General features: G+C 49.6%; 1 protein-coding gene across 1 annotated transcript in view; it reads left to right on the plus strand.

Annotated features, from left to right (window-relative positions):
- HTRA2 (HtrA serine peptidase 2) overlaps positions 1-25,851 on the plus strand; it is a 95,955-nt gene that overhangs the window by 24,963 nt on the left and 45,141 nt on the right. Inside the window, exons 4-5 of the mRNA XM_086964402.1 lie at positions 6,758-6,790; positions 17,439-17,547. Of these exons, the coding sequence (XP_086820528.1) occupies positions 6,758-6,790; positions 17,439-17,547 (142 nt within the window). The remainder of the gene's footprint in view (positions 1-6,757; positions 6,791-17,438; positions 17,548-25,851) is intronic.

A 25,851-nucleotide genomic window follows, 5' to 3' on the forward strand; every position in this document is an offset into this window, starting at 1 on the left:
GAGACTGGGCTTAATTGTAATTTAATTCCGTCCTTGTTTTGGATGAGACAGAAAGCCTGGTCTTCACTGGCGATTGAACGCCTGACCATTCAACCTGCAGCACTGCGAGTGATTTTAAATTTCAGTAATTACATTGTATATATTGTGATGCCAGTTTTGTTAAAAACCTCTTGACTTAAAGTAATGATGTAATCAACACGTCTAGTGTAATTTCCTTGGAAGCGCTTGTAGAGCGGTCCTCATGTCTGAGCTCTCTTCCAGTGCCCTGTGGTTGGCTACCACTCTCTGAACTTGCATCCACTTGTTATTCGTGCCAGCTGTTACTGCTGCTGTTTCCTTCCTAGAAACCTAGCGCTGGTTGGTCTATCACTCTCTGAACTTGCATCCACTTGTTATTCGTGCCAGCTGTTACTGCTGCTGTTTCCTTCCTAGAAACCTAGCGCTGGGTGGTCTATCACTCTCTGAACTTGCATCCACTTGTTATTCGTGCCAGCTGTTACTGCTGCTGTTTCCTTCCTAGAAACCTAGCACTGGGTGGTCTATCACTCTCTGAACTTGCATCCACTTGTTATTCGTGCCAGCTGTTACTGCTGCTGTTTCCTTCCTAGAAACCTAGCACTGGGTGGTCTATCACTCTCTGAACTTGCATCCACTTGTTATTCGTGCCAGCTGTTACTGCTGCTGTTTCCTTCCTAGAAACCTAGCGCTGGTTGGTCTATCACTCTCTGAACTTGCATCCACTTGTTATTCGTGCCAGCTGTTACTGCTGCTGTTTCCTTCCTAGAAACCTAGCGCTGGGTGGTCTATCACTCTCTGAACTTGCATCCACTTGTTATTCGTGCCAGCTGTTACTGCTGCTGTTTCCTTCCTAGAAACCTAGCACTGGGTGGTCTATCACTCTCTGAACTTGCATCCACTTGTTATTCGTGCCAGCTGTTACTGCTGCTGTTTCCTTCCTAGAAACCTAGCGCTGGTTGGTCTACCACTCTCTGAACTTGCATCCACTTGTTATTCGTGCCAGCTGTTACTGCTGCTGTTTCCTTCCTAGAAACCTAGCGCTGGTTGGTCTACCACTCTCTGAACTTGCATCCACTTGTTATTCGTGCCAGCTGTTACTGCTGCTGTTTCCTTCCTAGAAACCTAGCGCTGGTTGGTCTATCACTCTCTGAACTTGCATCCACTTGTTATTCGTGCCAGCTGTTACTGCTGCTGTTTCCTTCCTCGAAACCTAGCGCTGGGTGGTCTACCACTCTCTGAACTTGCATCCACTTGTTATTCATGCCAGCTGTTACTGCTGCTGTTTCCTTCCTAGAAACCATAGCGCTGGTTGGTTTGGTACCACTCTCTGAACTTGCATCCACTTGTTATTCGTGCCAGCTGTTACTGCTGCTGTTTCCTTCCTAGAAACCTAGCGCTGGTTGGTCTACCACTCTCTGAACTTGCATCCACTTGTTATTCATGCCAGCTGTTACTGCTGCTGTTTCCTTCCTAGAAACCTAGCGCTGGTTGGTCTATCACTCTCTGAACTTGCATCCACTTGTTATTCGTGCCAGCTGTTACTGCTGCTGTTTCCTTCCTAGAAACCTAGCGCTGGTTGGTCTACCACTCTCTGAACTTGCATCCACTTGTTATTCGTGCCAGCTGTTACTGCTGCTGTTTCCTTCCTAGAAACCTAGCGCTGGTTGGTCTATCACTCTCTGAACTTGCATCCACTTGTTATTCGTGCCAGCTGTTACTGCTGCTGTTTCCTTCCTCGAAACCTAGCGCTGGGTGGTCTACCACTCTCTGAACTTGCATCCACTTGTTATTCGTGCCAGCTGTTACTGCTGCTGTTTCCTTCCTAGAAACCTAGCGCTGGTTGGTCTACCACTCTCTGAACTTGCATCCACTTGTTATTCGTGCCAGCTGTTACTGCTGCTGTTTCCTTCCTAGAAACCTAGCGCTGGTTGGTCTATCACTCTCTGAACTTGCATCCACTTGTTATTCGTGCCAGCTGTTACTGCTGCTGTTTCCTTCCTCGAAACCTAGCGCTGGGTGGTCTACCACTCTCTGAACTTGCATCCACTTGTTATTCGTGCCAGCTGTTACTGCTGCTGTTTCCTTCCTAGAAACCTAGCGCTGGTTGGTCTATCACTCTCTGAACTTGCATCCACTTGTTATTCATGCCAGCTGTTACTGCTGCTGTTTCCTTCCTAGAAACCTAGCGCTGGTTGGTCTATCACTCTCTGAACTTGCATCCACTTGTTATTCATGCCAGCTGTTACTGCTGCTGTTTCCTTCCTAGAAACCTAGCACTGGGTGGTCTACCACTCTCTGAACTTGCATCCACTTGTTATTCGTGCCAGCTGTTACTGCTGCTGTTTCCTTCCTAGAAACCTAGCGCTGGGTGGTCTATCACTCTCTGAACTTGCATCCACTTGTTATTCATGCCAGCTGTTACTGCTGCTGTTTCCTTCCTAGAAACCTAGCGCTGGTTGGTCTATCACTCTCTGAACTTGCATCCACTTGTTATTCATGCCAGCTGTTACTGCTGCTGTTTCCTTCCTAGAAACCTAGCACTGGGTGGTCTACCACTCTCTGAACTTGCATCCACTTGTTATTCGTGCCAGCTGTTACTGCTGCTGTTTCCTTCCTAGAAACCTAGCGCTGGGTGGTCTATCACTCTCTGAACTTGCATCCACTTGTTATTCATGCCAGCTGTTACTGCTGCTGTTTCCTTCCTAGAAACCTAGCGCTGGTTGGTCTACCACTCTCTGAACTTGCATCCACTTGTTATTCGTGCCAGCTGTTACTGCTGCTGTTTCCTTCCTAGAAACCTAGCGCTGGTTGGTCTACCACTCTCTGAACTTGCATCCACTTGTTATTCATGCCAGCTGTTACTGCTGCTGTTTCCTTCCTAGAAACCTAGCGCTGGTTGGTCTATCACTCTCTGAACTTGCATCCACTTGTTATTCGTGCCAGCTGTTACTGCTGCTGTTTCCTTCCTAGAAACCTAGCGCTGGTTGGTCTACCACTCTCTGAACTTGCATCCACTTGTTATTCGTGCCAGCTGTTACTGCTGCTGTTTCCTTCCTAGAAACCTAGCGCTGGTTGGTCTATCACTCTCTGAACTTGCATCCACTTGTTATTCGTGCCAGCTGTTACTGCTGCTGTTTCCTTCCTCGAAACCTAGCGCTGGGTGGTCTACCACTCTCTGAACTTGCATCCACTTGTTATTCGTGCCAGCTGTTACTGCTGCTGTTTCCTTCCTAGAAACCTAGCGCTGGTTGGTCTACCACTCTCTGAACTTGCATCCACTTGTTATTCGTGCCAGCTGTTACTGCTGCTGTTTCCTTCCTAGAAACCTAGCGCTGGTTGGTCTATCACTCTCTGAACTTGCATCCACTTGTTATTCGTGCCAGCTGTTACTGCTGCTGTTTCCTTCCTCGAAACCTAGCGCTGGGTGGTCTACCACTCTCTGAACTTGCATCCACTTGTTATTCGTGCCAGCTGTTACTGCTGCTGTTTCCTTCCTAGAAACCTAGCGCTGGTTGGTCTATCACTCTCTGAACTTGCATCCACTTGTTATTCATGCCAGCTGTTACTGCTGCTGTTTCCTTCCTAGAAACCTAGCGCTGGTTGGTCTATCACTCTCTGAACTTGCATCCACTTGTTATTCATGCCAGCTGTTACTGCTGCTGTTTCCTTCCTAGAAACCTAGCACTGGGTGGTCTACCACTCTCTGAACTTGCATCCACTTGTTATTCGTGCCAGCTGTTACTGCTGCTGTTTCCTTCCTAGAAACCTAGCGCTGGGTGGTCTATCACTCTCTGAACTTGCATCCACTTGTTATTCATGCCAGCTGTTACTGCTGCTGTTTCCTTCCTAGAAACCTAGCGCTGGTTGGTCTATCACTCTCTGAACTTGCATCCACTTGTTATTCATGCCAGCTGTTACTGCTGCTGTTTCCTTCCTAGAAACCTAGCACTGGGTGGTCTACCACTCTCTGAACTTGCATCCACTTGTTATTCGTGCCAGCTGTTACTGCTGCTGTTTCCTTCCTAGAAACCTAGCGCTGGTTGGTCTATCACTCTCTGAACTTGCATCCACTTGTTATTCGTGCCAGCTGTTACTGCTGCTGTTTCCTTCCTCGAAACCTAGCGCTGGGTGGTCTACCACTCTCTGAACTTGCATCCACTTGTTATTCGTGCCAGCTGTTACTGCTGCTGTTTCCTTCCTCGAAACCTAGCGCTGGGTGGTCTATCACTCTCTGAACTTGCATCCACTTGTTATTCGTGCCAGCTGTTACTGCTGCTGTTTCCTTCCTAGAAACCTAGCGCTGGGTGGTCTACCACTCTCTGAACTTGCATCCACTTGTTATTCGTGCCAGCTGTTACTGCTGCTGTTTCCTTCCTCGAAACCTAGCACTGGGTGGTCTATCACTCTCTGAACTTGCATCCACTTGTTATTCGTGCCAGCTGTTACTGCTGCTGTTTCCTTCCTAGAAACCTAGCGCTGGGTGGTCTACCACTCTCTGAACTTGCATCCACTTGTTATTCATGCCAGCTGTTACTGCTGCTGTTTCCTTCCTAGAAACCTAGCGCTGGTTGGTCTACCACTCTCTGAACTTGCATCCACTTGTTATTCGTGCCAGCTGTTACTGCTGCTGTTTCCTTCCTCGAAACCTAGCGCTGGGTGGTCTATCACTCTCTGAACTTGCATCCACTTGTTATTCGTGCCAGCTGTTACTGCTGCTGTTTCCTTCCTCGAAACCTAGCGCTGGGTGGTCTACCACTCTCTGAACTTGCATCCACTTGTTATTCGTGCCAGCTGTTACTGCTGCTGTTTCCTTCCTAGAAACCTAGCGCTGGTTGGTCTATCACTCTCTGAACTTGCATCCACTTGTTATTCGTGCCAGCTGTTACTGCTGCTGTTTCCTTCCTCGAAACCTAGCGCTGGGTGGTCTACCACTCTCTGAACTTGCATCCACTTGTTATTCGTGCCAGCTGTTACTGCTGCTGTTTCCTTCCTAGAAACCTAGCACTGGGTGGTCTATCACTCTCTGAACTTGCATCCACTTGTTATTCGTGCCAGCTGTTACTGCTGCTGTTTCCTTCCTAGAAACCTAGCACTGGGTGGTCTATCACTCTCTGAACTTGCATCCACTTGTTATTCGTGCCAGCTGTTACTGCTGCTGTTTCCTTCCTCGAAACCTAGCGCTGGGTGGTCTACCACTCTCTGAACTTGCATCCACTTGTTATTCGTGCCAGCTGTTACTGCTGCTGTTTCCTTCCTCGAAACCTAGCGCTGGGTGGTCTATCACTCTCTGAACTTGCATCCACTTGTTATTCGTGCCAGCTGTTACTGCTGCTGTTTCCTTCCTCGAAACCTAGCGCTGGGTGGTCTACCACTCTCTGAACTTGCATCCACTTGTTATTCGTGCCAGCTGTTACTGCTGCTGTTTCCTTCCTAGAAACCTAGCGCTGGTTGGTCTATCACTCTCTGAACTTGCATCCACTTGTTATTCGTGCCAGCTGTTACTGCTGCTGTTTCCTTCCTCGAAACCTAGCGCTGGGTGGTCTACCACTCTCTGAACTTGCATCCACTTGTTATTCGTGCCAGCTGTTACTGCTGCTGTTTCCTTCCTAGAAACCTAGCACTGGGTGGTCTATCACTCTCTGAACTTGCATCCACTTGTTATTCGTGCCAGCTGTTACTGCTGCTGTTTCCTTCCTAGAAACCTAGCACTGGGTGGTCTACCACTCTCTGAACTTGCATCCACTTGTTATTCGTGCCAGCTGTTACTGCTGCTGTTTCCTTCCTAGAAACCTAGCGCTGGTTGGTCTATCACTCTCTGAACTTGCATCCACTTGTTATTCGTGCCAGCTGTTACTGCTGCTGTTTCCTTCCTCGAAACCTAGCGCTGGGTGGTCTACCACTCTCTGAACTTGCATCCACTTGTTATTCGTGCCAGCTGTTACTGCTGCTGTTTCCTTCCTAGAAACCTAGCACTGGGTGGTCTATCACTCTCTGAACTTGCATCCACTTGTTATTCGTGCCAGCTGTTACTGCTGCTGTTTCCTTCCTAGAAACCTAGCACTGGGTGGTCTATCACTCTCTGAACTTGCATCCACTTGTTATTCGTGCCAGCTGTTACTGCTGCTGTTTCCTTCCTCGAAACCTAGCGCTGGGTGGTCTACCACTCTCTGAACTTGCATCCACTTGTTATTCGTGCCAGCTGTTACTGCTGCTGTTTCCTTCCTCGAAACCTAGCGCTGGGTGGTCTACCACTCTCTGAACTTGCATCCACTTGTTATTCGTGCCAGCTGTTACTGCTGCTGTTTCCTTCCTCGAAACCTAGCGCTGGGTGGTCTATCAGAGCACAAATCGAAGCCATTTTCTACATTTCTAAAGACAAACAACATTTGTTGTATTTTAGACATAAGCATTGTTGGCGGCGTGTCAGTTCTAGTAAGAAGAGATGAATCGGGACGTTCTTTTGAGTGAGCCGTGGCTGATTGTAAGAGAATATAGGGTCATTCCTTCCGGAATAGATGATTTTAAGTCCACCTTGGAAGAGCCATTCTGGAAGAGACAAACACCTCTGTCTGTGGTTAGAACTTCTGAAGAGTTTGTGGCAGAGGTGAGTTGGAAAGGATCGAAATGTGTCTACTTTGACAAGTTTGTCTTGGTCCTAGGGTTTCAAAGAAACTGTTCTGATACGTATGGTTAACTAAGAGTTTGGGGGACTGATATAACAGTGTCTCTTTCTTTACAGTTTGGGAATTCGGGTGGACCCCTCGTCAATCTGGTAAGTATCACCACATTTTGGAATACATTTGATGGTTTTTTTTTACGTGGAGAGAAAAGACCCGAGGGTTTCAGTAGCTTTGGAGAAAGGATTCGATCGGATTCATAGTGTTTGGCTCAGTGCTTTCATACTTCGAACAGCATGTTTTCTTTTAACAGCAGTAATAATAATAATAACAATACAGACACTTGTAAAGCACAACAGCTACCTCAAATAGAGGTGTCCCGGCGCTAAAGCGGACAGTAGTGCAACGATGGACAGCTAAAAGTCAAGCCGTAACCATTTCCCTGAAGAGGGTCTCTGTCTCTATGGTGCGGAAGTTACTAGGCAAGGAGTCCCACAGATTTGCTGCACCAAGCGTAAAAGATCTGCCCCCTATTCGAGCCTGCTTGAAATGGGGAATGCACAGTACATTTTGTGAATTGAACCTCTAGGATCTAGACTGCTTGTCTCCACCTGGTCTGTGTTTTAGGTAGCTGGGACATTTGCCATGCATGGCTCGGATGCCAGCATCAAGGCCTTAAATTTTATTCTTTTGGCCACTGGGAGCCAATGAAGTGCTTTTAGATGCGGAGATACTTGCTCGTGAAAAGGCACTCACCTGATTAGTGTCGCAGCCTCATTTTGCACCATCTGCAGGTGCTTAATCAGGTACTTAGGCTGATCCAGGTAAAAGCCGTTAGCATAGTCCAGCCTTGAAGTCACTAAGGCATGTACTATGCTTTTCGGGCACTCCTCTGGCAGCAGATGCAGACGTTTCTTCAAATTTCTCAGTTTACAGAAGCAGGTGGCTGTCACCTGACGTATCAGAGCCGAAAATGAGGTCAGCCTCCCACTTCACGCTCAGATTTTTTATCCAATCTGCCGGGGAGGGTGGGGGACCCATTTCTATAGGCCACCAGAGATCCGGAGCTGGGGGGTGGCTCTTTCCCAAAGAACAGCACCTCTGTCTTTCCTGCGTTAAGCTTGAGTTTGTTGTTGTTCATCCACAACACAATGTCTTTGAGGCACCCCTTGAAACTCTCAAAGGAGACCTCGGTCTGCTCTTTAAAATTGAAGACCAACAGGGTGTCATCCGCGTAGGAGATCGCTTTTACCCCCCAGTTTGCTATGAGGGTGAACAATGGAGCCAGGTACAGATTAAACCGGAGAGGGCTCAGTGCTGACCCCTGGGGGACGCCACACCAGAGCTGTTTTGGCTTAGACAGAAACGGTTGGAGTGCAACCTTCTGTGTGCGATTATCCAGGTAGGATTTCAACCAGGCCAGAACCGTGCCTCCAATGTCCGTTTCCTGCAGTCTCAACAGCAAGGTGTGGTCGACGGGAGCAAATGCTGCCGACAGATCCAGGAGCACCAACATCATGGATGCCCCTGAATCTGTGGCCTGTCTAACTCAGCCACTTCCAGGAGGGCTGTCTCTGTACTAAATCCCGACCTGAAACCAGATTGGGTATCGTGTAAGATGCCCTCCCTCTCGATAAAGCTAGACAATTTTTCCAACACCTTTGCAGGTGCAGGCAGCAAAGAGATGTCCCTGTAATTGGTCAGATTCCCAGGATCCCCATTCGGTTTTTCCCTCAGCGGGAGGAGAGTAACGTGTTTCCAGATATCTGGAAAAGTGCTGGACGTCAGGGAAGAGTTCCAGATACGCCTCAGAGTGTGCGACAGGGAGTGAGGCAACACATTCCAAAGTTTGGGGGAGGGGGGCAAGGATCATCGGGTGCCCCCAACTTACATCTCAAAATTTCTGCCAGGGCTTCCTGTTGGGGATAGTGGTAAACTCCGTAAGAGACGGCTCGGTAACTCGTGCTTAATTATAGTCCAATTTCTACGTCGAGACTGAGAATGATTTGTACACTTCCTGAATTTTATTGTCGAAGAAGACTGATATACTTTCACACAGAGAGAGGGAAGGTTGCACTGTGGTCTCTACAGCTCTGGGTTTGAGGAAGGAGTTGACCACTTTGAACACCTCCTTAGTAGAGTTGTCAGCCTTATAAATGCAATCAGCCAGGTACTCCCTTCCCGCTACCCTAATCAGGCTGTGGAGTCCTTTCAGAGCATTTCTATAGATGATCTTGGCGGGCTCACAGTAGCCTGACCTCCACTGTCATTCCAGTCATTTACAACTGCTCTTAGCGGACCTAAATGCCTCCGTAAAGCAGGGGGCAGAGGCCTTGATGATCTGGCAGACTTGGTCGGAGCCGCGGATTCGACAGCTGTCGCAATCCACTGATTTAAAGCCAAGGAATCTATGTTCAGGTCAGTTGAAAGTGCAGGTTGGTTGGCCTGTAGGATGGGGTCCAACACCGCCGCTGTCAGGTTTTTCCAGCTTTCTTTAATATAAATTTGGTTACCCAGGCTCTGACAGAGTCTACTGATCCTAAAACAAAATGGAATCAAGCAATGGTCAGACCAGTTTGATAGGGGCCACCTTGCCCAGAGAGGCCATGTTGGAAAATACCAGATCCAAGGTATGGCCAGCCTTATGTGTAGGGGATATAACCTGTTGCGAGAGATTAGGCCCCCCCCCCAGGGACAACACAAGTTGAGCTGCCTGCTTGCAGGTAACATCATGAACATGTAAATTAAAATCACTTAGCGCGGTGAAATTTGTGTACATTAGTGATTTCTGGATAATGTAATTGCAAAGCTCACGGATTATGTTAGGTACACAATCCGTTGGCCTATAGATAAAGAATGCCAGTGAAGGAGGTTGACAGATCAATTTGCAAACAAAAGTTAAGTCCCTCAATCCCCTCCAGTCTCCAGTTTTGAGTCAGTAGTAATGTGTACTTCATATCTGGAATGGCTTCCTTAAGCTATCACGGTGAGACATGTTTTAATGCCCTTTCAATCAATCTCTTGCTTGGTTACCTGTCTTATTTTAAACCCTGATTTACCAGCTCACCTATGCAAATCAGTCGTGACCCTGCTCTAACAGGAACAGTCCAGCCTGAACCGCCAGGCCCTCTTGGAACTGTAACACGCGCAACTCAAGACCGGTTTCACTCTGATTAGCTCTTCAGTCCGGTGTAGCTTGGTTCCGGTGACAGTGAGCATGGGACCCACGCCTGGGCATACCCTTAGCCTCTCAGGGCGGTGCATCAAACACACCAAATGTGATGTGAGGAATGCTTGCAATAAGGCTAACCACTGGCAGTTGCTCAGGGTAGCATTCTAGCCCATTGTTCTTTTTCCCACCTGTTGTATCGCCTCACCCCCAGCCTTTGTGATTCTGCCCCCTTCCATTTTGCTTCTGGCCTTGCGCTCCACATTGCTCTCTTGCGCGTTTTTCTTGGTGCCACAACGTTTACTTAGTGTTCTCAAGATCCCGAGTTCAATCCCAGCTTTGCATTCATTTCTTCTGCCATCTCTGCTGCTTAACTCCCAGAGAAGAGTGCTTATTTCCCACAGCCTTCCCAATGTGCTCCTGACCCCCTCTGTGCTCCTTGTTGTGCTTGCAGTCTTGCTAGTGTGCTTCTCCCTCACCCACTCCCATTGCACCCTTGCCCATTTACTTTTCCTCACCGGAATCTCTATATTGCGCGCTCTCCTCGTATTTTCCTCCCTTCCTGTGCTCTGTGTTGCCTCCCTTGCCCTTGTGTTGTTTCTCTCTCCTCCGTACTCTGTTTTTCTTCCACCCCTTTGGCTCCACGTTGTTGTCTTCGCCCGAGTTTCTCCTTCTGCACTAGACTTCCAGAGAAGCTGAAGATAATCTCATCTGCTTCGCCGTAGAGCCAATGACGTACACTACTTTTGGCTCCGCTTCACCAGGGAACAAATCCTGCAGCTCTACCGGTGGCACCAAGTGCCCCTGGACCTACAAACGCCGTCTGGGGTGTTACAGTAGAGGAGGTCAGGCCCTCTGCTGTCTTTCACTTAAGTGTACAACTCCAACTCTGGTGTGTAACACCAGATGTGCTCCTGTCCTCCCTGAGGCGCTGCTGAGTGGGTGTGGCATAGCAGCACTGTGGTCGCTTCTTCTTACTGCTCCACAAAGTTCAGATTTCACTTAAAGGATTCCTCGGTTTTAAATCATAATATTTAGGTCTCACCAAGGAGGAACTTTTACCTCTATGTAGACAAAAGCCTGTTGTGGACCACAGTGGTTCAAGTGGGATGAAAAAGCGGGTGAGGAGAGTTGTGAACCCGGAGTCTGGCTTAAGTGATATAGGGAATGGCTTAAAACGTGTGCTTCTGTCCTGTGCTTTACATGCTGCCTGACCACTGGAGAGGCCAAGGATTTGATGAGCATGTAATCTGAACACCGTTGTGGTCCATTGACTCACACTGGCTTCAGACTGCCCTATTGTGACCGTCTCCCACAACCAGAACTCACCTGGACACCTAAATGCGACTCATGTCTCGTGTGCTTTAGAAGCGTTGAAACACTCATCCTTTTAAAGCAGAGTCCTCTTGGCTTTGCCAATACATAGTGAAGTCTATTCCAGTTAAAATGTATTAAAGCAAAGAGAAAGTCTTTTCCTACATACAGTATAGAATGTATATACAGTAACATATTGCTAAAATCATGGGCAAAGCCGGTAGGTCCCAAAGTTTAGATCTGTTGACTTTGCCAATGCTTGCTGTCCTCCACTTTCCATTGTTCCAGATTTTTGGGGCATTTCCAGCAAATGATTTGGCTGCGTTTTTTGCTTACGAGTTTTCAGCTGGTTGAGTAGCAGAGTGTTGGAGCTCCTGAGGTTCCTGGACTGGCCGGCCCTTTTGAGTTTGGCGGCCAGGTATTCCGGTTTGCCTGTATGCAGGGCTTTGTGCGTGACGCAGACTGTTCTAAAGCTGGTTTGCAATTTACTTAGGAGCCATTTAAGTTCCCTGAGTGCAGGAGAGATGTGTTTGAATTTCTTAGTTCCGGAGACCATTCTGGCTGCAGCATTGAAGGTTGTTTTCAAAGGGGCGAGGTGCGATTTTGCTGTCCCAGTCAGGGCTGCGATCCCATAGTCAATTCTGGAGAGCACCAGTGCTTGAGTGACTTGTTGACGATCCTTGGGCTGGAGGAAGGGTTTTATTTTGTACAATAGTTTCAGGTTGAGAAAATCAATTTTGGCAGGGTGATACCTAGAGATTTTACCGAATCCGCCAGGGTGAGGTTACCATTGAGGGCGTCAATGGCTTTGAGCCATTCTTCAATTTGGGGCGTTCTCGTCTTTGTTGGAGATGAGGAGTATTTCCATTTTCTCTTGATTGAGTTTCAGGTGGTTGATTGAAAGCCAGTGTTGAACCTCTTTGAGCGCGGCGTTGAGTCTCTAGATGCCGTCAATAGAAGTGGTTTCCAAATATAGCTGCGTGTCATCTGCATATAAGTGGAAAGGGATGTTAGATTTTCTGAGTAGCGTGGTAAGGGGTTCAATGTAAATGTTGAAAAGCTGAGGGGAGAGCACTGACCCTTGTGGAACACCTCTGTTGACGGGGTGGACGTCGGACTCGAAGTTTTTAATTTTTATCCTTTGTGAGCGGTTGTGGAGAAAGGAAGAGAACCAGTGGAAACCAGCCCTTTCTTGTAGAACCTTGATGAGCAGTTTGTGATCGACTGTATCGAATGCGGCCGATAAGTCTAGGAGGATGAGAAGGCAGCATTGGTCTGAGTCAAGTGACTTGTGTAGATCGTCTGTGACATTGAGGATTGCGGATTCGGTGCTGCAGCCTTTTCTGAAGCCCGATTGATGGGGATCCAGGAGATTGATGTTGTCCACGTGTTGGGTCAGCTGAGGGAGTACACATCTTTCCAGGATTTTGGACAGAAGAGGTAAGTTCGATACATGTCTAAAGTTATTCAGATCCTCAGTGTCTAGCCCTGGTTTTTTCAGCAGTGGGGTGACTGAACGTACTTTAAGGCAATCTGGTACGATTCCAGAGCTGTGAGCTGTTAATGATCTTGCACCATAGTGGGGCTAGGACGAGCTTCAGGTCCATGGCCAGGTGAGGGGGTAGCTCATCCAGGGAGTGAGATGAGAGTTAAGCATTGGAGATTAGTTTGACTATCTCTGCTTCCTGACCAATATTTTGGGGGGTTCACAGAAGCGCTATCGTGATTTTCAGACGCCTTGATCTCGATGGAGGGGGGTGAGATTTGAGCCAAGAGAGAGATCGATCTTGGCGATTTTGTTCTTGAAAAAGATGGCGAAGTTGTCACATCGTTCTTTGGATGCCAATATTGAGGATGTCATAGGCTTAGATGTTTGATGCCTGATGATATTGGGTCGTTTTTTTGCGGTGTCTAGCGCAGAACAGAAGAAAGCTGTCTTTTTGTTCTTAATGTGCTTTTTGTATTTCCTGCGGGCTGCTTGGAGTTGATCGTGATGGAGGCTCTAAGATGTCTTCTTTCTTCATTAATGTCAGTAGTGAACCATGATCTGGAAGGAATGTTTCTGGATTTTTTTTGTTTCAGGGGAGCAAGGTGATCCAGGGTGAGAGTCATATTGGAGTTGCAGAGAGAGGTGTGTTCAGTAGTTGAGAGGTGATCAGTAGGGCTGGGGAGGAGCGAGCTGATTCTTTCTTATAGGTCAACTCAAGAATCTGTGTTCCTGACCCATTTGGGGGGTCCTGCTTGGGGTGTGAGTTAGGACTGTTTGGTTGATGTGGAAAAGATTGATGTGGTCGGACCAGTCTACGGGAATGATGTGGTTGATGGTAATTGCGTTGCTATCTGTAATAATTGCGTCGAGGATTGCTCCTCTATGGTGTGTTTCTTTTGAGCAATGTTGGGTCAGATTATTTATAAGTTCAAATAATCTTTATTTCGGTTATAGACCATAAAAGATGCAGACATTTAATCAATAAAACAGCATTTAACACATTTCCTCTTTCAACTAAAAACATCCGAGTGGAGATCATCAATAGCAAGATAATGTTTAAAAAACGTTATACAAAAGGTTAAAAGTATTAAAATGGTTAAAAAAAAGGAGGAACAGGATAGACTGTGCAGAATGAGCATTACAGATGTAGCAAACCAGAAAATGGGCTGAAGGTAGCAATTTCATCAGGGAATATTATTCATAAAAGACCAGCGCCTGCGCCACATGGCGAGCAAGAAACGGGAAACTGCAAATACAATAGGCGGAGAAGTCTCATATTTCAAAATTCTAAAGGCCTGGTGATAATGTGTGAACCCCAGGTTCCTACATATCTGGACTAGCCAGTGCTGTCTTATAAGCTTGTAATGAGGACAGAAACATAAATCATGGGGCTCAGTTTCCTCCAATTCTCCACAGGCTGGGCATTCGAGGAGCCTGGATTGGGACCATTTATGTGAGAGAGCCCTGCGTGGTAATGTACCATGCCTGAACTGTACATAGGGTTTCCTTGCTGGAATGGGCAAGATCATATCCAGAAAGGGCTCCATTCTATACTCCTCTTTAATGCTAAGGAACATTGTAGTTAGAGAGCCCATCGCGGAGTAGCCTAGGGTATCCATCATCTGATGTTTTTGATGGAGTCCCACCAGGCCAGCACGTGACAACTCTGCATAGGCTACTTCAGGGTTGCTCCATAGTCACAATTTGCCCAACCTCTTGCTCTGGTTCTTTATATAGGCAAACCACTGTAGTCTTCTTTCTGTCCCAGGCAAACCCATAAGTTCTTTTACTTCCGTTCTGAAATAATACACTTCTGGGGTGACCAACAGTCTGCGCCAGTATGTTAGTGGGCGTAGACAGACTTCATCGATTGGTCTAAATCCTAGGTCCATTCTCAAGGGAACCAGGGGAGTACTGGCAGGTAGAGCCAATAACGATCTTATAAAACAATTTTCTGCCTTAAGAATGTATTTTGTTGATGAATGGCCCCAGCTCGGCCCCATAGGTTATAGCTCCTCTGGCCTGAGCTTTGTAAATTTCAAGAATGGAGGCAACTGGTTTGGAGGTGGACTCCCTATGTAATTTTAGTACTCCCCCCCCCCCCCCACCCCCCCCCCCCCCCCAGATATCTGTGCCAATCTGAGTTTGGCCTTAGCAATCTGGGGGCCCCAGTCCATACTATCTGTAAGCGTGACATCCAAATATTTAAATATCGTAACCCTCTCCAAAGTAGTGCCATTTAAGGAGGGGTTGGGGCAAGTGGTCTTGGGTGGATTGCAGACCATGTACTTTTGTGTGTTGTGTGTTTGAGCCAAGAGAGAGATCGATCTTGGCGATTTTGTCGTTGAAAAAGATGGCGAAGTTGTCACATCGTTCTTTGGATGCCAATATTGAGGATGTCATAGGCTTAGATGTTTGATGCCTGATGATATTGGGTCGTTTTTTGCGGTGTCTAGCGTAGAACAGAAGAAAGCTGTCTTTTTGTTCCTAATGTGCTTTTTGTATTTCCTGCGGGCTGCTTGGAGTTGATCGTGATGGAGGCACTAAGATGTCTTCTTTCTTCATTAATGTCAGTAGTGAACCATGATCTGGAAGGAATGTTCCTGGATTTTTTTAGTTTCTGGGGAGCAAGGTGATTCAGGGTGAGTCATATTGGAGTTGTAGAGAGAGGGGAGTTCGGTAGTTGAGAGGTGATCAGTAGTTCTGGGGAGGAGTGAGCTGATTCTTTCTTATAGGTCAGCTCGAGGGATCTGAGCTGTGTTCCTGACCCATTTGGGGGGTCTTTCTTGGGGTGTTGAGTTAGGACTGTTCGGATGATGTGGAAAAGAATGATGTGGTGGTCGGACCAGTCTACGGGAATGATGTGGTCGATGGTAGTTGCGTTGATATCTGTAATAATTGCGTCGAGGATTGCTCCTCTATGGTGTGTTTCTTTTTAGCAATGTTGAGTCAGATTGTTTTCTAGTAGGAGGCTGTTTAGGGTTTGAATGAGCTGTTTTTTTTGTTTCATTCCATCTTAAATTGAGGTCGCTAAAAAATATGTTGTTAAGGTAGCGAGTGCGCAATGGGCAATCAGGTCAGAGAGGTGTTCCCCGAATTCGTAGGAGTTGCCTGGGGAGTGGTACAGGAGATGGCAAAGTAATGGCCTGTTATCGCATGTCTTGATGTTGACAGAGAGACGCTCAAAGGAGCTATACAGACAGAGGGTGGTTTCCGCGATGGAAATGTTGTTCTTGTGAATGATTGCTATGCCCCCGCCCCTTTGCACTTGTCTATTTTTGGTGATCATTCTGAATCCGGGAGGCCCCAGCATGTCCATGTTTGGGTAAGAGAGATTGTTGAGCCAGGTCTCCGTGATAAATGCTATGTCTATATCGTGGGAGAGGATGGCTTCTGCTAGTTCTGTTGCATGTTTAGAGGCAGGTCTGCAGTTTAGGAGCATACAGTTAATGAGGTACCCTTCTTTGCTCCTGTTCTTAGTAGATTGGACTCTAGGTAGGGAGGTTAGGTGGGCTGGGGGTCTAGGGACTCTCGGTGGGGGGGTGTTCTCTTCCAACTCCTGTAATTACTTTGATCATGGATTTGGGGGAGGAGTTCCAGGGGGGGGGGTCATAGGTTGAGGCTAGGAGTGCCGCTTCCTGAGAGGAAAGTGTGGACTTTGCTCTTCTGGGTCTTTCTGAGCAATTCTCATTCCCCATTTTGTTGGTCGAGGGTCGGGATCTGGGGTGGACATGGGGCCCACTGGGGGGCGGTACTTTGCTCTGCCTGGGTTGGGAGAGAATTGGCGGAGTGGTTGAGTGTTGAGTGGCCTTTCAGATTGTGGCCAGGTTGTATAGAGTTTCATTCAGGCCTCGGATCAGGATTTCAGGCTGAGTTTCCAGGAGGTTGAGGCGTTGCGTCATGTTATCCAAGGTGTGCGGGAGGATGGGTGGAGCTGCCCGGTTTGTTTTTGGGAGGGCTCATGGGCAGGAGGAGTACTGACTCAGGACGAGAGTCACGCCTCGTGTGGCCTGGGGGCGGGGTGGGGCTGTGAGGAGGCTGAGCTTGTGGGTAATGCTCATTTCTGGATAGCTGGTTGGTATGGGAAGGGGGCAAGGGTGGGCGGGTCGTCTGCCAGAGGGGGTGGGATCGTGATTCGGAGGTGCAGAGTTACGGTATGTACCTCGGGAGGGCGGGGAGGGGGATCTCAAAAAGAGGGCGCGAGAGGGTCCGGTGCCTCTTGGGTGGTGGAAGGCTCACTGGGGAAGGGAGGGTGGTCACGCCGTGTCGTGTAGTTGTCAAGGGTGCCTTTCTTAGCGAGAGGAAGAGGGAGTCAAAGACCTTGAGGTTATCGCTCTTAGCCTGTATCAGGACAGTGCCTTTCTCGTAGATGGTTATGGAGATATTACCGCTCAGCGTCTGGTGATTCGGGAGGTAGGTCGTCAGTTCGCGGCTGTAGGATGTGATGGTAGTTTTGGATATGAGGAGATGCATGTTGAGAATGATGACCCAGTTTTTGGGTCTTTCAGTATGGAAAATGAAGTCCATTTTTATCTGCTCTCTAGAGGAGCAGTGGTAAGTGTCAACAAATAGTGTTTCGGGGTGTTGTCTGATCAGTCTGTGTTTGAAGTGTTGCTTTACTAGAGAGGTTGAGGGGAAAGTGATTGCAAATGAGTTTGGCCCGTAGGGTATCAGGCAGGTTGGCTCAGCTCTGTCCCAGTTGTGGCTGTTCCTCTCCACCACTGGTCAGCTCAGCTCTGTCTCAGTTGTGGCTGTTCCTCTCCGCCCCTGATTGGCTCAGCTCTGTCTCAGGAGTCCATGCTCATGCTGTGAAATGTGTTTCTTTGCACAGGACGGGGAAGTGATTGGTGTCAACACAATGAAGGTTACTACTGGGATCTCCTTCGCTATCCCTTCTGACCGACTCCGGGACTTCCTTCAGCGGGAAGAGCAGAGGAAAAGTAAGCTTTTCCCCCTTCTCCATGTCCAGCCCCTTAATTTTCCTTCATACCTTATTCTTTTTGCTTGTGATTTTGCACCGTGGGTTTTATTGCAAACTTAGACCTCCCTAGGAGTATATTTAACTCTGCGTACATTTTATGTGGCCTGTCGGCAGAGACTGCAAAGGGGCCTGCTTCCTCCACAGTAACTGGACAATTCAAACTGCCCCTTGTGCGAATGTGCCTCATTCACTCATTTACTCATACATTCATTCACTCATACATTCAGCATCAACACCAGGGAACTGCCTGGCCACAGTTAGCTGCACAAGTAGTTCTCTTTAGTTCAGAATATGAGCATCACATCCTCTGATGGGTCAGTTAGTTTGTTAGATGCACCATTTTTACCAAACTTTTTATAGTCGCCTAATGCTATCTGACATGTCGCAGAGCTAAATAACTCACAGAAAGAAAAGAAAACTCAATAACAGTCCCATAAGTTAATTAAGCTTTTCGCTTGAACTAGATTCACTTCCTGTGTGTGAATGCCTCTGTTTTCTGACTCCTACTAATGATTTTTCATTTAGCATGTGTCGGCTGCACCCTCGAGGTGCAGGTGTCGGCCGTACCCTCAGAAGGTTTGTAGGGAACTGTTGGACCCGGCCTATTAGGCAGGTTCACCCCTAGACTTTTTGCGTTTTCCTAGCCTATTTATGGAACCTGGTGTTGGTGATTTTAGGCCTCTGCGCACTTTTTCACTGTGGTACAGTGTAAAGTGCTTGAGCTCTCTGTGGATGAATAGTGAGTGACCTGCCCTCCCATAGGAATGAATGGGGAATATGTATGCCCATGGTAGTTCCTGATGCGTGGGGAGTGCAGGGGCGAGTTTGGTATGAGAGAACTCGTGAGAATGAATGCCGCAAAATGATGTATGCGACATGGCTGTGTCTAGTCTAGAAGTCCTACTTTTGGAAGTTGGCATATTTGTGCAAGTTGGTGCTAGCGTGTGATTGGCTGGTGAGCCTGGCCCAGAGTGCATGGGCCTGCTTGTGGATTGACTGTCTGGTTTGAGGATGACAGCGGCTGGAGAGCCCAGGAGGTTGTCTGAAGTCAGCCCATGGATGAAAGGCAGCATCTGCTGCCAGGGAAGTGGGAGGAGATGGCACCTGATAGTGAAGGGCTGTTCCTGTGTAACTACAAAGCTGGCTCCACCTCCCGCTGGGCGACTGACACCTCTGTCCCTGATACTGAAGGGGACTTCCCTCTAAACCAGTCCAGCTGGTTCTCACACTGCCTGCTTCAAAGGACTTCAAAGGTTTTGCACTGTATAAAAAGGGGTTGTATCCCCTTCCAAAATGTTCTTGTTTTCAACTTGAATCTGCCAGGGGCATGCTGCTGCTGGAGCTCAGGGGAATCCCTGGGCTCTGCCCAGCTCCTGGACATCTGATGGACTGCTGGGGTACTCTTCCTGGCTGTCCCCCTGTCTGGCTGCATCTTTAAGGACTTTTGCTGGACTTCTTGAGCTGTCTGTGGACCCTTCTTGCTGTAGGGGTCTGCTCTGGGGACCTTTGGCGCCTGGGAGCGCTGGATTCGTCTTTCTTGGCGCAGGGAGCGCTTTGGATTTCCTTTGGCGCTTAAGAGCGCTTTATGCCTGCTCCTGGGAGCGCTGTGGGTCGTCATGTAGCGCTAGGAGCGCTTTATCTACATTGCGAGCGCCCACCTCGCTTATCTGTATTTTTATTCTATTTCGGTATTACCGATATTTTTAAATGCCTCCACGCCTGCCTGCCTAAAGGAGAAGGGCCGCTGCGCTGCCCGCAGCGACCCGGAAGTACCTGGCCGGCCGGCCAATCTCAGCGCGGCCGGCCGGAAGTCCCGCCCCCGCAGCCCGGGTGCCGAGAGATGATCACCGCCGGGCCCGGGGAGGAGAGAAGAGTGATGGCGGCCGGCTGACAGGGCTCCCGTGAGCGGAGGGAGCCCTGCCACGAGAGGAGCGGCCTGAGGACGGAAGCGGAGGGGGCGCGAGGCACATTTGTCGGTGCCTGCCCCCACCGCGAGGCTCCCCGGCGAGAGAGAGAGACCGGCAGCAACGAGAACCCCGGTGAGTCTGGTCTGGGGTCGGGCGGAGTGGAGCAGAGCAGGGGAGGGGCGCCGGGACACGTTGTCGGTGTCCGCCCCTCCCCCGCAGTAGCGCGAGCTCGCGCTCGAGAGAGAGAAGCCACGAAGGCTTCAAGGGCGGCCCCAGATGGCAGTGGGCCGCCCCAACGTTACGCAGAGTGCCAGAAGGAAGCCATGAAGGCTTCATGGGCGGCCCCGGTTGGCAGTGGGTCGCCCCAACGTGCACAGAGCCCGGAGAGGCTCCCCGCCCCATTTTATTGTATTTAGAGCCCTGAGAGGCTCTGGGGGACATTTGGTGAAGTAAATGGAGAGTCAGGGCGGCCCCGTTTGGCAGTGGGTCGCCCCAACGCTTTGAGAGAGCCTGTGTGGCTCAGAGGGGCCATATGTGTTTTTAAGAGCCTGTGTGGCTCCAACGTTTGACCAGTGTTGGCCAGAGCCTGTGTGGCTCCAACGTGCACAGTGTATGTGTTTTAGAGCCTGTGTGGCTCCAGCCTGGGCGCAGTTTGCTCCTAAGGGCCAGTGAAGGCCCTGGCGCAGTTCTTTTGTTCTCCAGGTGCCCAGCACTTAGTGGGCCCCTGCCACGTTTAGGCTTTTTGAACTTTAAGACTGGCGCTGCATGGCAGCGCAACCCTGACACTGAGACTCAGGGCGTCTGAGCCCCAACAAGGCCCTTGGCCTAGGGACTGCCACAGGTGGTGGCTTATGGGAGTCTGTGCAATGGTATGGTTATTGCACCTCTGAATGTGATCTTTTGCATCATGTGTTATTCCTGCACCTCTGAAGGTTCTTAGGCCTCATGTGGTTTTTGCGCTATTGATTTATTAGGCACCTCTGAATGTTTATGCATTATGTGTCTTTCTTTCCATGCGCTGCACCTCTGAATGTTTAGTCATCATGTGTCTTCTTGCGCTGCACCCCTGAATGTATTTTATTGCATCATGTGCCCTATTCTTAACACCTCTGAATGTGTTACTGCATCATGTGTCTTCCTTTCCATGCGCTGCACCTCTGAATGTTTAGTCATCATGTGTCTTCTTGCGCTGCACCCCTGAATGTGATTTTATTGCATCATGTGCTCTATTCTTAACACCTCTGAATGTTTAGTCATCATGTGTTTCTCCTTATTACTCCTCTGAATGTGTTCATGCATCATGGGTAAGGTGTTCTGGTTTATGCCCCTAAATGTGGTTATTCTTAGGTGGTTGTCTTTTCTACTCCTCTGAATGTAGGTTTATTGCATCATGAGTAATGTATTCTTTCGTAGACCCCTAATGCTGTGTGATACTTAGGTGGTTCTTCTTTCTTAGTACAGGTGGTCCTAGTAAGGTCCTGGTTCCTGTTACCAGTGGGTACTGGTTGTTATCTTTGATTATTACTTGATATTCTACCTTTTATCTAGAAGTGCTATATCTGAATATGACAGTGGCCCTTGTGACCCTGTCTTGTGTACATAATCCCTGTGAATATTGCCCGTGCCAGTTGGCACCATGTATATGTGGGATTTTATCTGATATGTTTTTACAATACAGAAGTTATTTTTATAATAACCTTGTGTGGAGTCTCTCTTGTGGTGTGCCTAGTATGTTGTTGCTGTTGTGCGCTGGCGCAAATGCTTTACACATTGCCTCCGAGTTTAGCCTTACTGCTTGAGCCAAGCTACCAAGGGGGTGAGCAGAGGTTATCTTGGCGTGTGACTTCCTTGCCCTGACTAGAATGGTGGTTTCTGCCTGGCTATGGCGTCAGCCTTAGCCTACCAGAAATAGCCAGTTCTAACATTGGTGGTCAGCGGTGCGGATTTGGAACTTGTGTTTGCGCAGTGCCATAGCGACAACTGGCTACATTACAAAACTCTACAATTGTTTTTTCAGATAGTCACATGTTTGGGATTATTGTTTTTGATTTTTTTCCTCAAGAGTGTCATTTTCAAATGTGTTTCTGCGCTTTATGTTTAGTGGCAGATGAGAGAAAGTGACAGGGCGGGACGCCATTAGAGGGGGGAGGTTCCCATAGATTAGGAATCCCTTGCTGGGTCCCGTGTCCAATCCCAAATCCTGTCCCTGTGTGGGTAGATGGAAGAGAGGGAGTGTGAGGAGAAATGACTAGCTCAGGAGGGTGGTTGTTCCCTGAGTGTAGTGTGTGTGTCTGGATTCCCCAGTGTGGTAGGATCCAGTGGTGGCAGCTTTAATGTGTCCAGTGTGTTAATTCCCATTCCCCGCTCCCAGAGTTTGGTACCTGTGTCACGTGTGGTCAGGTTGAGTGATCAGGGGTGGTAGTAACTGCCTTACCAGTCCGAGGGGGGGGGGTTTGTGCGAATGAGTGATGTGCTGAACTGGAGGAGTTGGTGTGAGTTTTCTTTTTGTTAAAAAGCTTGCATGAGAGGTGTACCTCTGGTGGTGTGCAGGAGGTCCTGCAGAGGCACTGGACAGGAAGGTGGATGTCTGGCGGTGTGCTAGATGTCTTGCAGAGGCATTAGGGAGTGGTTCCAAAAGGAGTGGTTTGTGTATCTGATGATCCTGTGAAGGGGAAGAGGTTACTGTGTAACCCAGCTAGGTCCTAGTAATATGGTAGGGGTGTAGGGGCTCACGCCCTGTCTCAGTGGAGGCGGAGTGAGTGTGGGACGGTGTGTCCCACGTTGGCCTGAAACTCTATCTCAGGGCCTGGAGGGTTCCTTAAGGGAGCGCCAGGTCAGGGGCCTAAGCTGTACATAGGTCATTTGAGGAGGATCTTCCTGTGTCTAGAGGACGGGGAGTGTCTGTAACCAGAACTCCGGCGGTCCTAGTGTTGGGCAGTACCGCTCCTAAGTGGAGGGTGCAGAAGTCCTGGCTCGCTGAGCATTTGACTGTCTAGAGTGCTTGACCATTTGTGGGGCCTCTGGAGGTCGTTCCCCGAGGAGGGGGGAAAGCCAGGTTGGGGTGTGGCCTGACCTGGAAGGAGTACTGGAGGAAAATGTGTCGCTGATACGCCGCTGGCGTGTGCTCTGTCTAGCCTGAGACATACTGATACTGGAAGGGGGTGCAGAGGGACGGTGTCCTTACTTCTGACCCCGGTGTAACCTGAGGGTTTAGATCTTAGGTTGGGAGATTAGGAAACTTCTAGGTCAAGAGGAATCTCTACCAAAGTGGATCAGCTGAAGAGACTGAGGGGGCTGCCCTTGCTGTGTGTTCTGGGGCTCACCTGCAGTTTGTTGTTTTCACTAAGGTAGAGGAAAGGGGGCTTTGCTGTGTGCTGTGTCCCCCCACCTGCTTGAAGAGGAACTGTGCTGTGTGCTTTGTACCTCAGAAGTGAAATAGTTTCCAGGTGGTAGACCAGTGATGGAGTGAGGTCCTGATCTGGTAGGAGAATTGTGTTCTGGTGAAGTGCTTTTCTGTGAGGGTGCGGAAACCCAGAAGTAGAGGTAGGGTGGGGCATTCTTTCCCGTGACCTCTGGTCAGCCTGAGGGTATGGTCCCTAGGTTGTTGGATCAGTGGTAGTTGTAGCTACACTGAGAGAGAGAGTGGAGAATGGCTATTGTATGCCAGGGGTTATTACCCCCCACTCTGTGGATTAGTTAGGACCTGTGATTTGGATGGCCTATGGCCTGGTCTTGGCTGTGGATGACTAGTGTGTACCAGTGGGGTACCCTAGTTGAGTCAGAGAGTTATTATTTGGAGGAAACCATGTAGGTTCAGAGTGGCGCAAAACTGGACGGTGTCCCTGCTGTGCGAGGCCGTGTCCGTGGTTCTGTCGCCCAAAGCAGTGAAGCCCATCAGTGGTGTGATTGGTCTACCCTGCGTTTTGGCTGGAAGGGGGTTGTGTTGGACCCGGCCTATTAGGCAGGTTCACCCCTAGACTTTTTGCGTTTTCCTAGCCTATTTATGGAACCTGGTGTTGGTGATTTTAGGCCTCTGCGCACTTTTTCACTGTGGTACAGTGTAAAGTGCTTGAGCTCTCTGTGGATGAATGGTGAGTGACCTGCCCTCCCATAGGAATGAATGGGGAATATGTATGCCCATGGTAGTTCCTGATGCGTGGGGAGTGCAGGGGCGAGTTTGGTATGAGAGAACTCGTGAGAATGAATGCCGCAAAATGATGTATGCGACATGGCTGTGTCTAGTCTAGAAGTCCTACTTTTGGAAGTTGGCATATTTGTGCAAGTTGGTGCTAGCGTGTGATTGGCTGGTGAGCCTGGCCCAGAGTGCATGGGCCTGCTTGTGGATTGACTGTCTGGTTTGAGGATGACTGGGGCTGGAGAGCCCAGGAGGTTGTCTGAAGTCAGCCCATGGATGAAAGGCAGCATCTGCTGCCAGGGAAGTGGGAGGAGATGGCACCTGATAGTGAAGGGCTGTTCCTGTGTAACTACAAAGCTGGCTCCACCTCCCGCTGGGCGACTGACACCTCTGTCCCTGATACTGAAGGGGACTTCCCTCTAAACCAGTCCAGCTGGTTCTCACACTGCCTGCTTCAAAGGACTTCAAAGGTTTTGCACTGTATAAAAAGGGGTTGTATCCCCTTCCAAAATGTTCTTGTTTTCAACTTGAATCTGCCAGGGGCATGCTGCTGCTGGAGCTCAGGGGAATCCCTGGGCTCTGCCCAGCTCCTGGACATCTGATGGACTGCTGGGGGACTCTTCCTGGCTGTCCCCCTGTCTGGCTGCATCTTTAAGGACTTTTGCTGGACTTCTTGAGCTGTCTGTGGACCCTTCTTGCTGTAGGGGTCTGCTCTGGGGACCTTTGGCGCCTGGGAGCGCTGGATTCGTCTTTCTTGGCGCAGGGAGCGCTTTGGATTTCCTTTGGCGCTTAAGAGCGCTTTATGCCTGCTCCTGGGAGCGCTGTGGGTCGTCATGTAGCGCTAGGAGCGCTTTATCTACATTGCGAGTGCCCACCTCGCTTATCTGTATTTTTATTCTATTTCGGTATTACCGATATTTTTAAATGCCTCCACGCCTGCCTGCCTAAAGGAGAAGGGCCGCTGCGCTGCCCGCAGCGACCCGGAAGTACCTGGCCGGCCGGCCAATCTCAGCGCGGCCGGCCGGAAGTCCCGCCCCCGCAGCCCGGGTGCCGAGAGATGATCACCGCCGGGCCCGGGGAGGAGAGGAGAAGAGTGATGGCGGCCGGCTGACAGGGCTCCCGTGAGCGGAGGGAGCCCTGCCACGAGAGGAGCGGCCTGAGGACGGAAGCGGAGGGGGCGCGAGGCACATTTGTCGGTGCCTGCCCCCACCGCGAGGCTCCCCGGCGAGAGAGAGAGACCGGCAGCAACGAGAACCCCGGTGAGTCTGGTCTGGGGTCGGGCGGAGTGGAGCAGAGCAGGGGAGGGGCGCCGGGACACGTTGTCGGTGTCCGCCCCTCCCCCGCAGTAGCGCGAGCTCGCGCTCGAGAGAGAGAAGCCACGAAGGCTTCAAGGGCGGCCCCAGATGGCAGTGGGCCGCCCCAACGTTACGCAGAGTGCCAGAAGGAAGCCATGAAGGCTTCATGGGCGGCCCCGGTTGGCAGTGGGTCGCCCCAACGTGCACAGAGCCCGGAGAGGCTCCCCGCCCCATTTTATTGTATTTAGAGCCCTGAGAGGCTCTGGGGGACATTTGGTGAAGTAAATGGAGAGTCAGGGCGGCCCCGTTTGGCAGTGGGTCGCCCCAACGCTTTGAGAGAGCCTGTGTGGCTCAGAGGGGCCATATGTGTTTTTAAGAGCCTGTGTGGCTCCAACGTTTGACCAGTGTTGGCCAGAGCCTGTGTGGCTCCAACGTGCACAGTGTATGTGTTTTAGAGCCTGTGTGGCTCCAGCCTGGGCGCAGTTTGCTCCTAAGGGCCAGTGAAGGCCCTGGCGCAGTTCTTTTGTTCTCCAGGTGCCCAGCACTTAGTGGGCCCCTGCCACGTTTAGGCTTTTTGAACTTTAAGACTGGCGCTGCATGGCAGCGCAACCCTGACACTGAGACTCAGGGCGTCTGAGCCCCAACAAGGCCCTTGGCCTAGGGACTGCCACAGGTGGTGGCTTATGGGAGTCTGTGCAATGGTATGGTTATTGCACCTCTGAATGTGATCTTTTGCATCATGTGTTATTCCTGCACCTCTGAAGGTTCTTAGGCCTCATGTGGTTTTTGCGCTATTGATTTATTAGGCACCTCTGAATGTTTATGCATTATGTGTCTTTCTTTCCATGCGCTGCACCTCTGAATGTTTAGTCATCATGTGTCTTCTTGCGCTGCACCCCTGAATGTATTTTATTGCATCATGTGCC

The sequence above is a fragment of the Lissotriton vulgaris genome, chromosome 3_2 (assembly GCF_964263255.1).
Source record: "Lissotriton vulgaris chromosome 3_2, aLisVul1.2, whole genome shotgun sequence".
NCBI lineage: Eukaryota > Metazoa > Chordata > Amphibia > Caudata > Salamandridae > Lissotriton > Lissotriton vulgaris.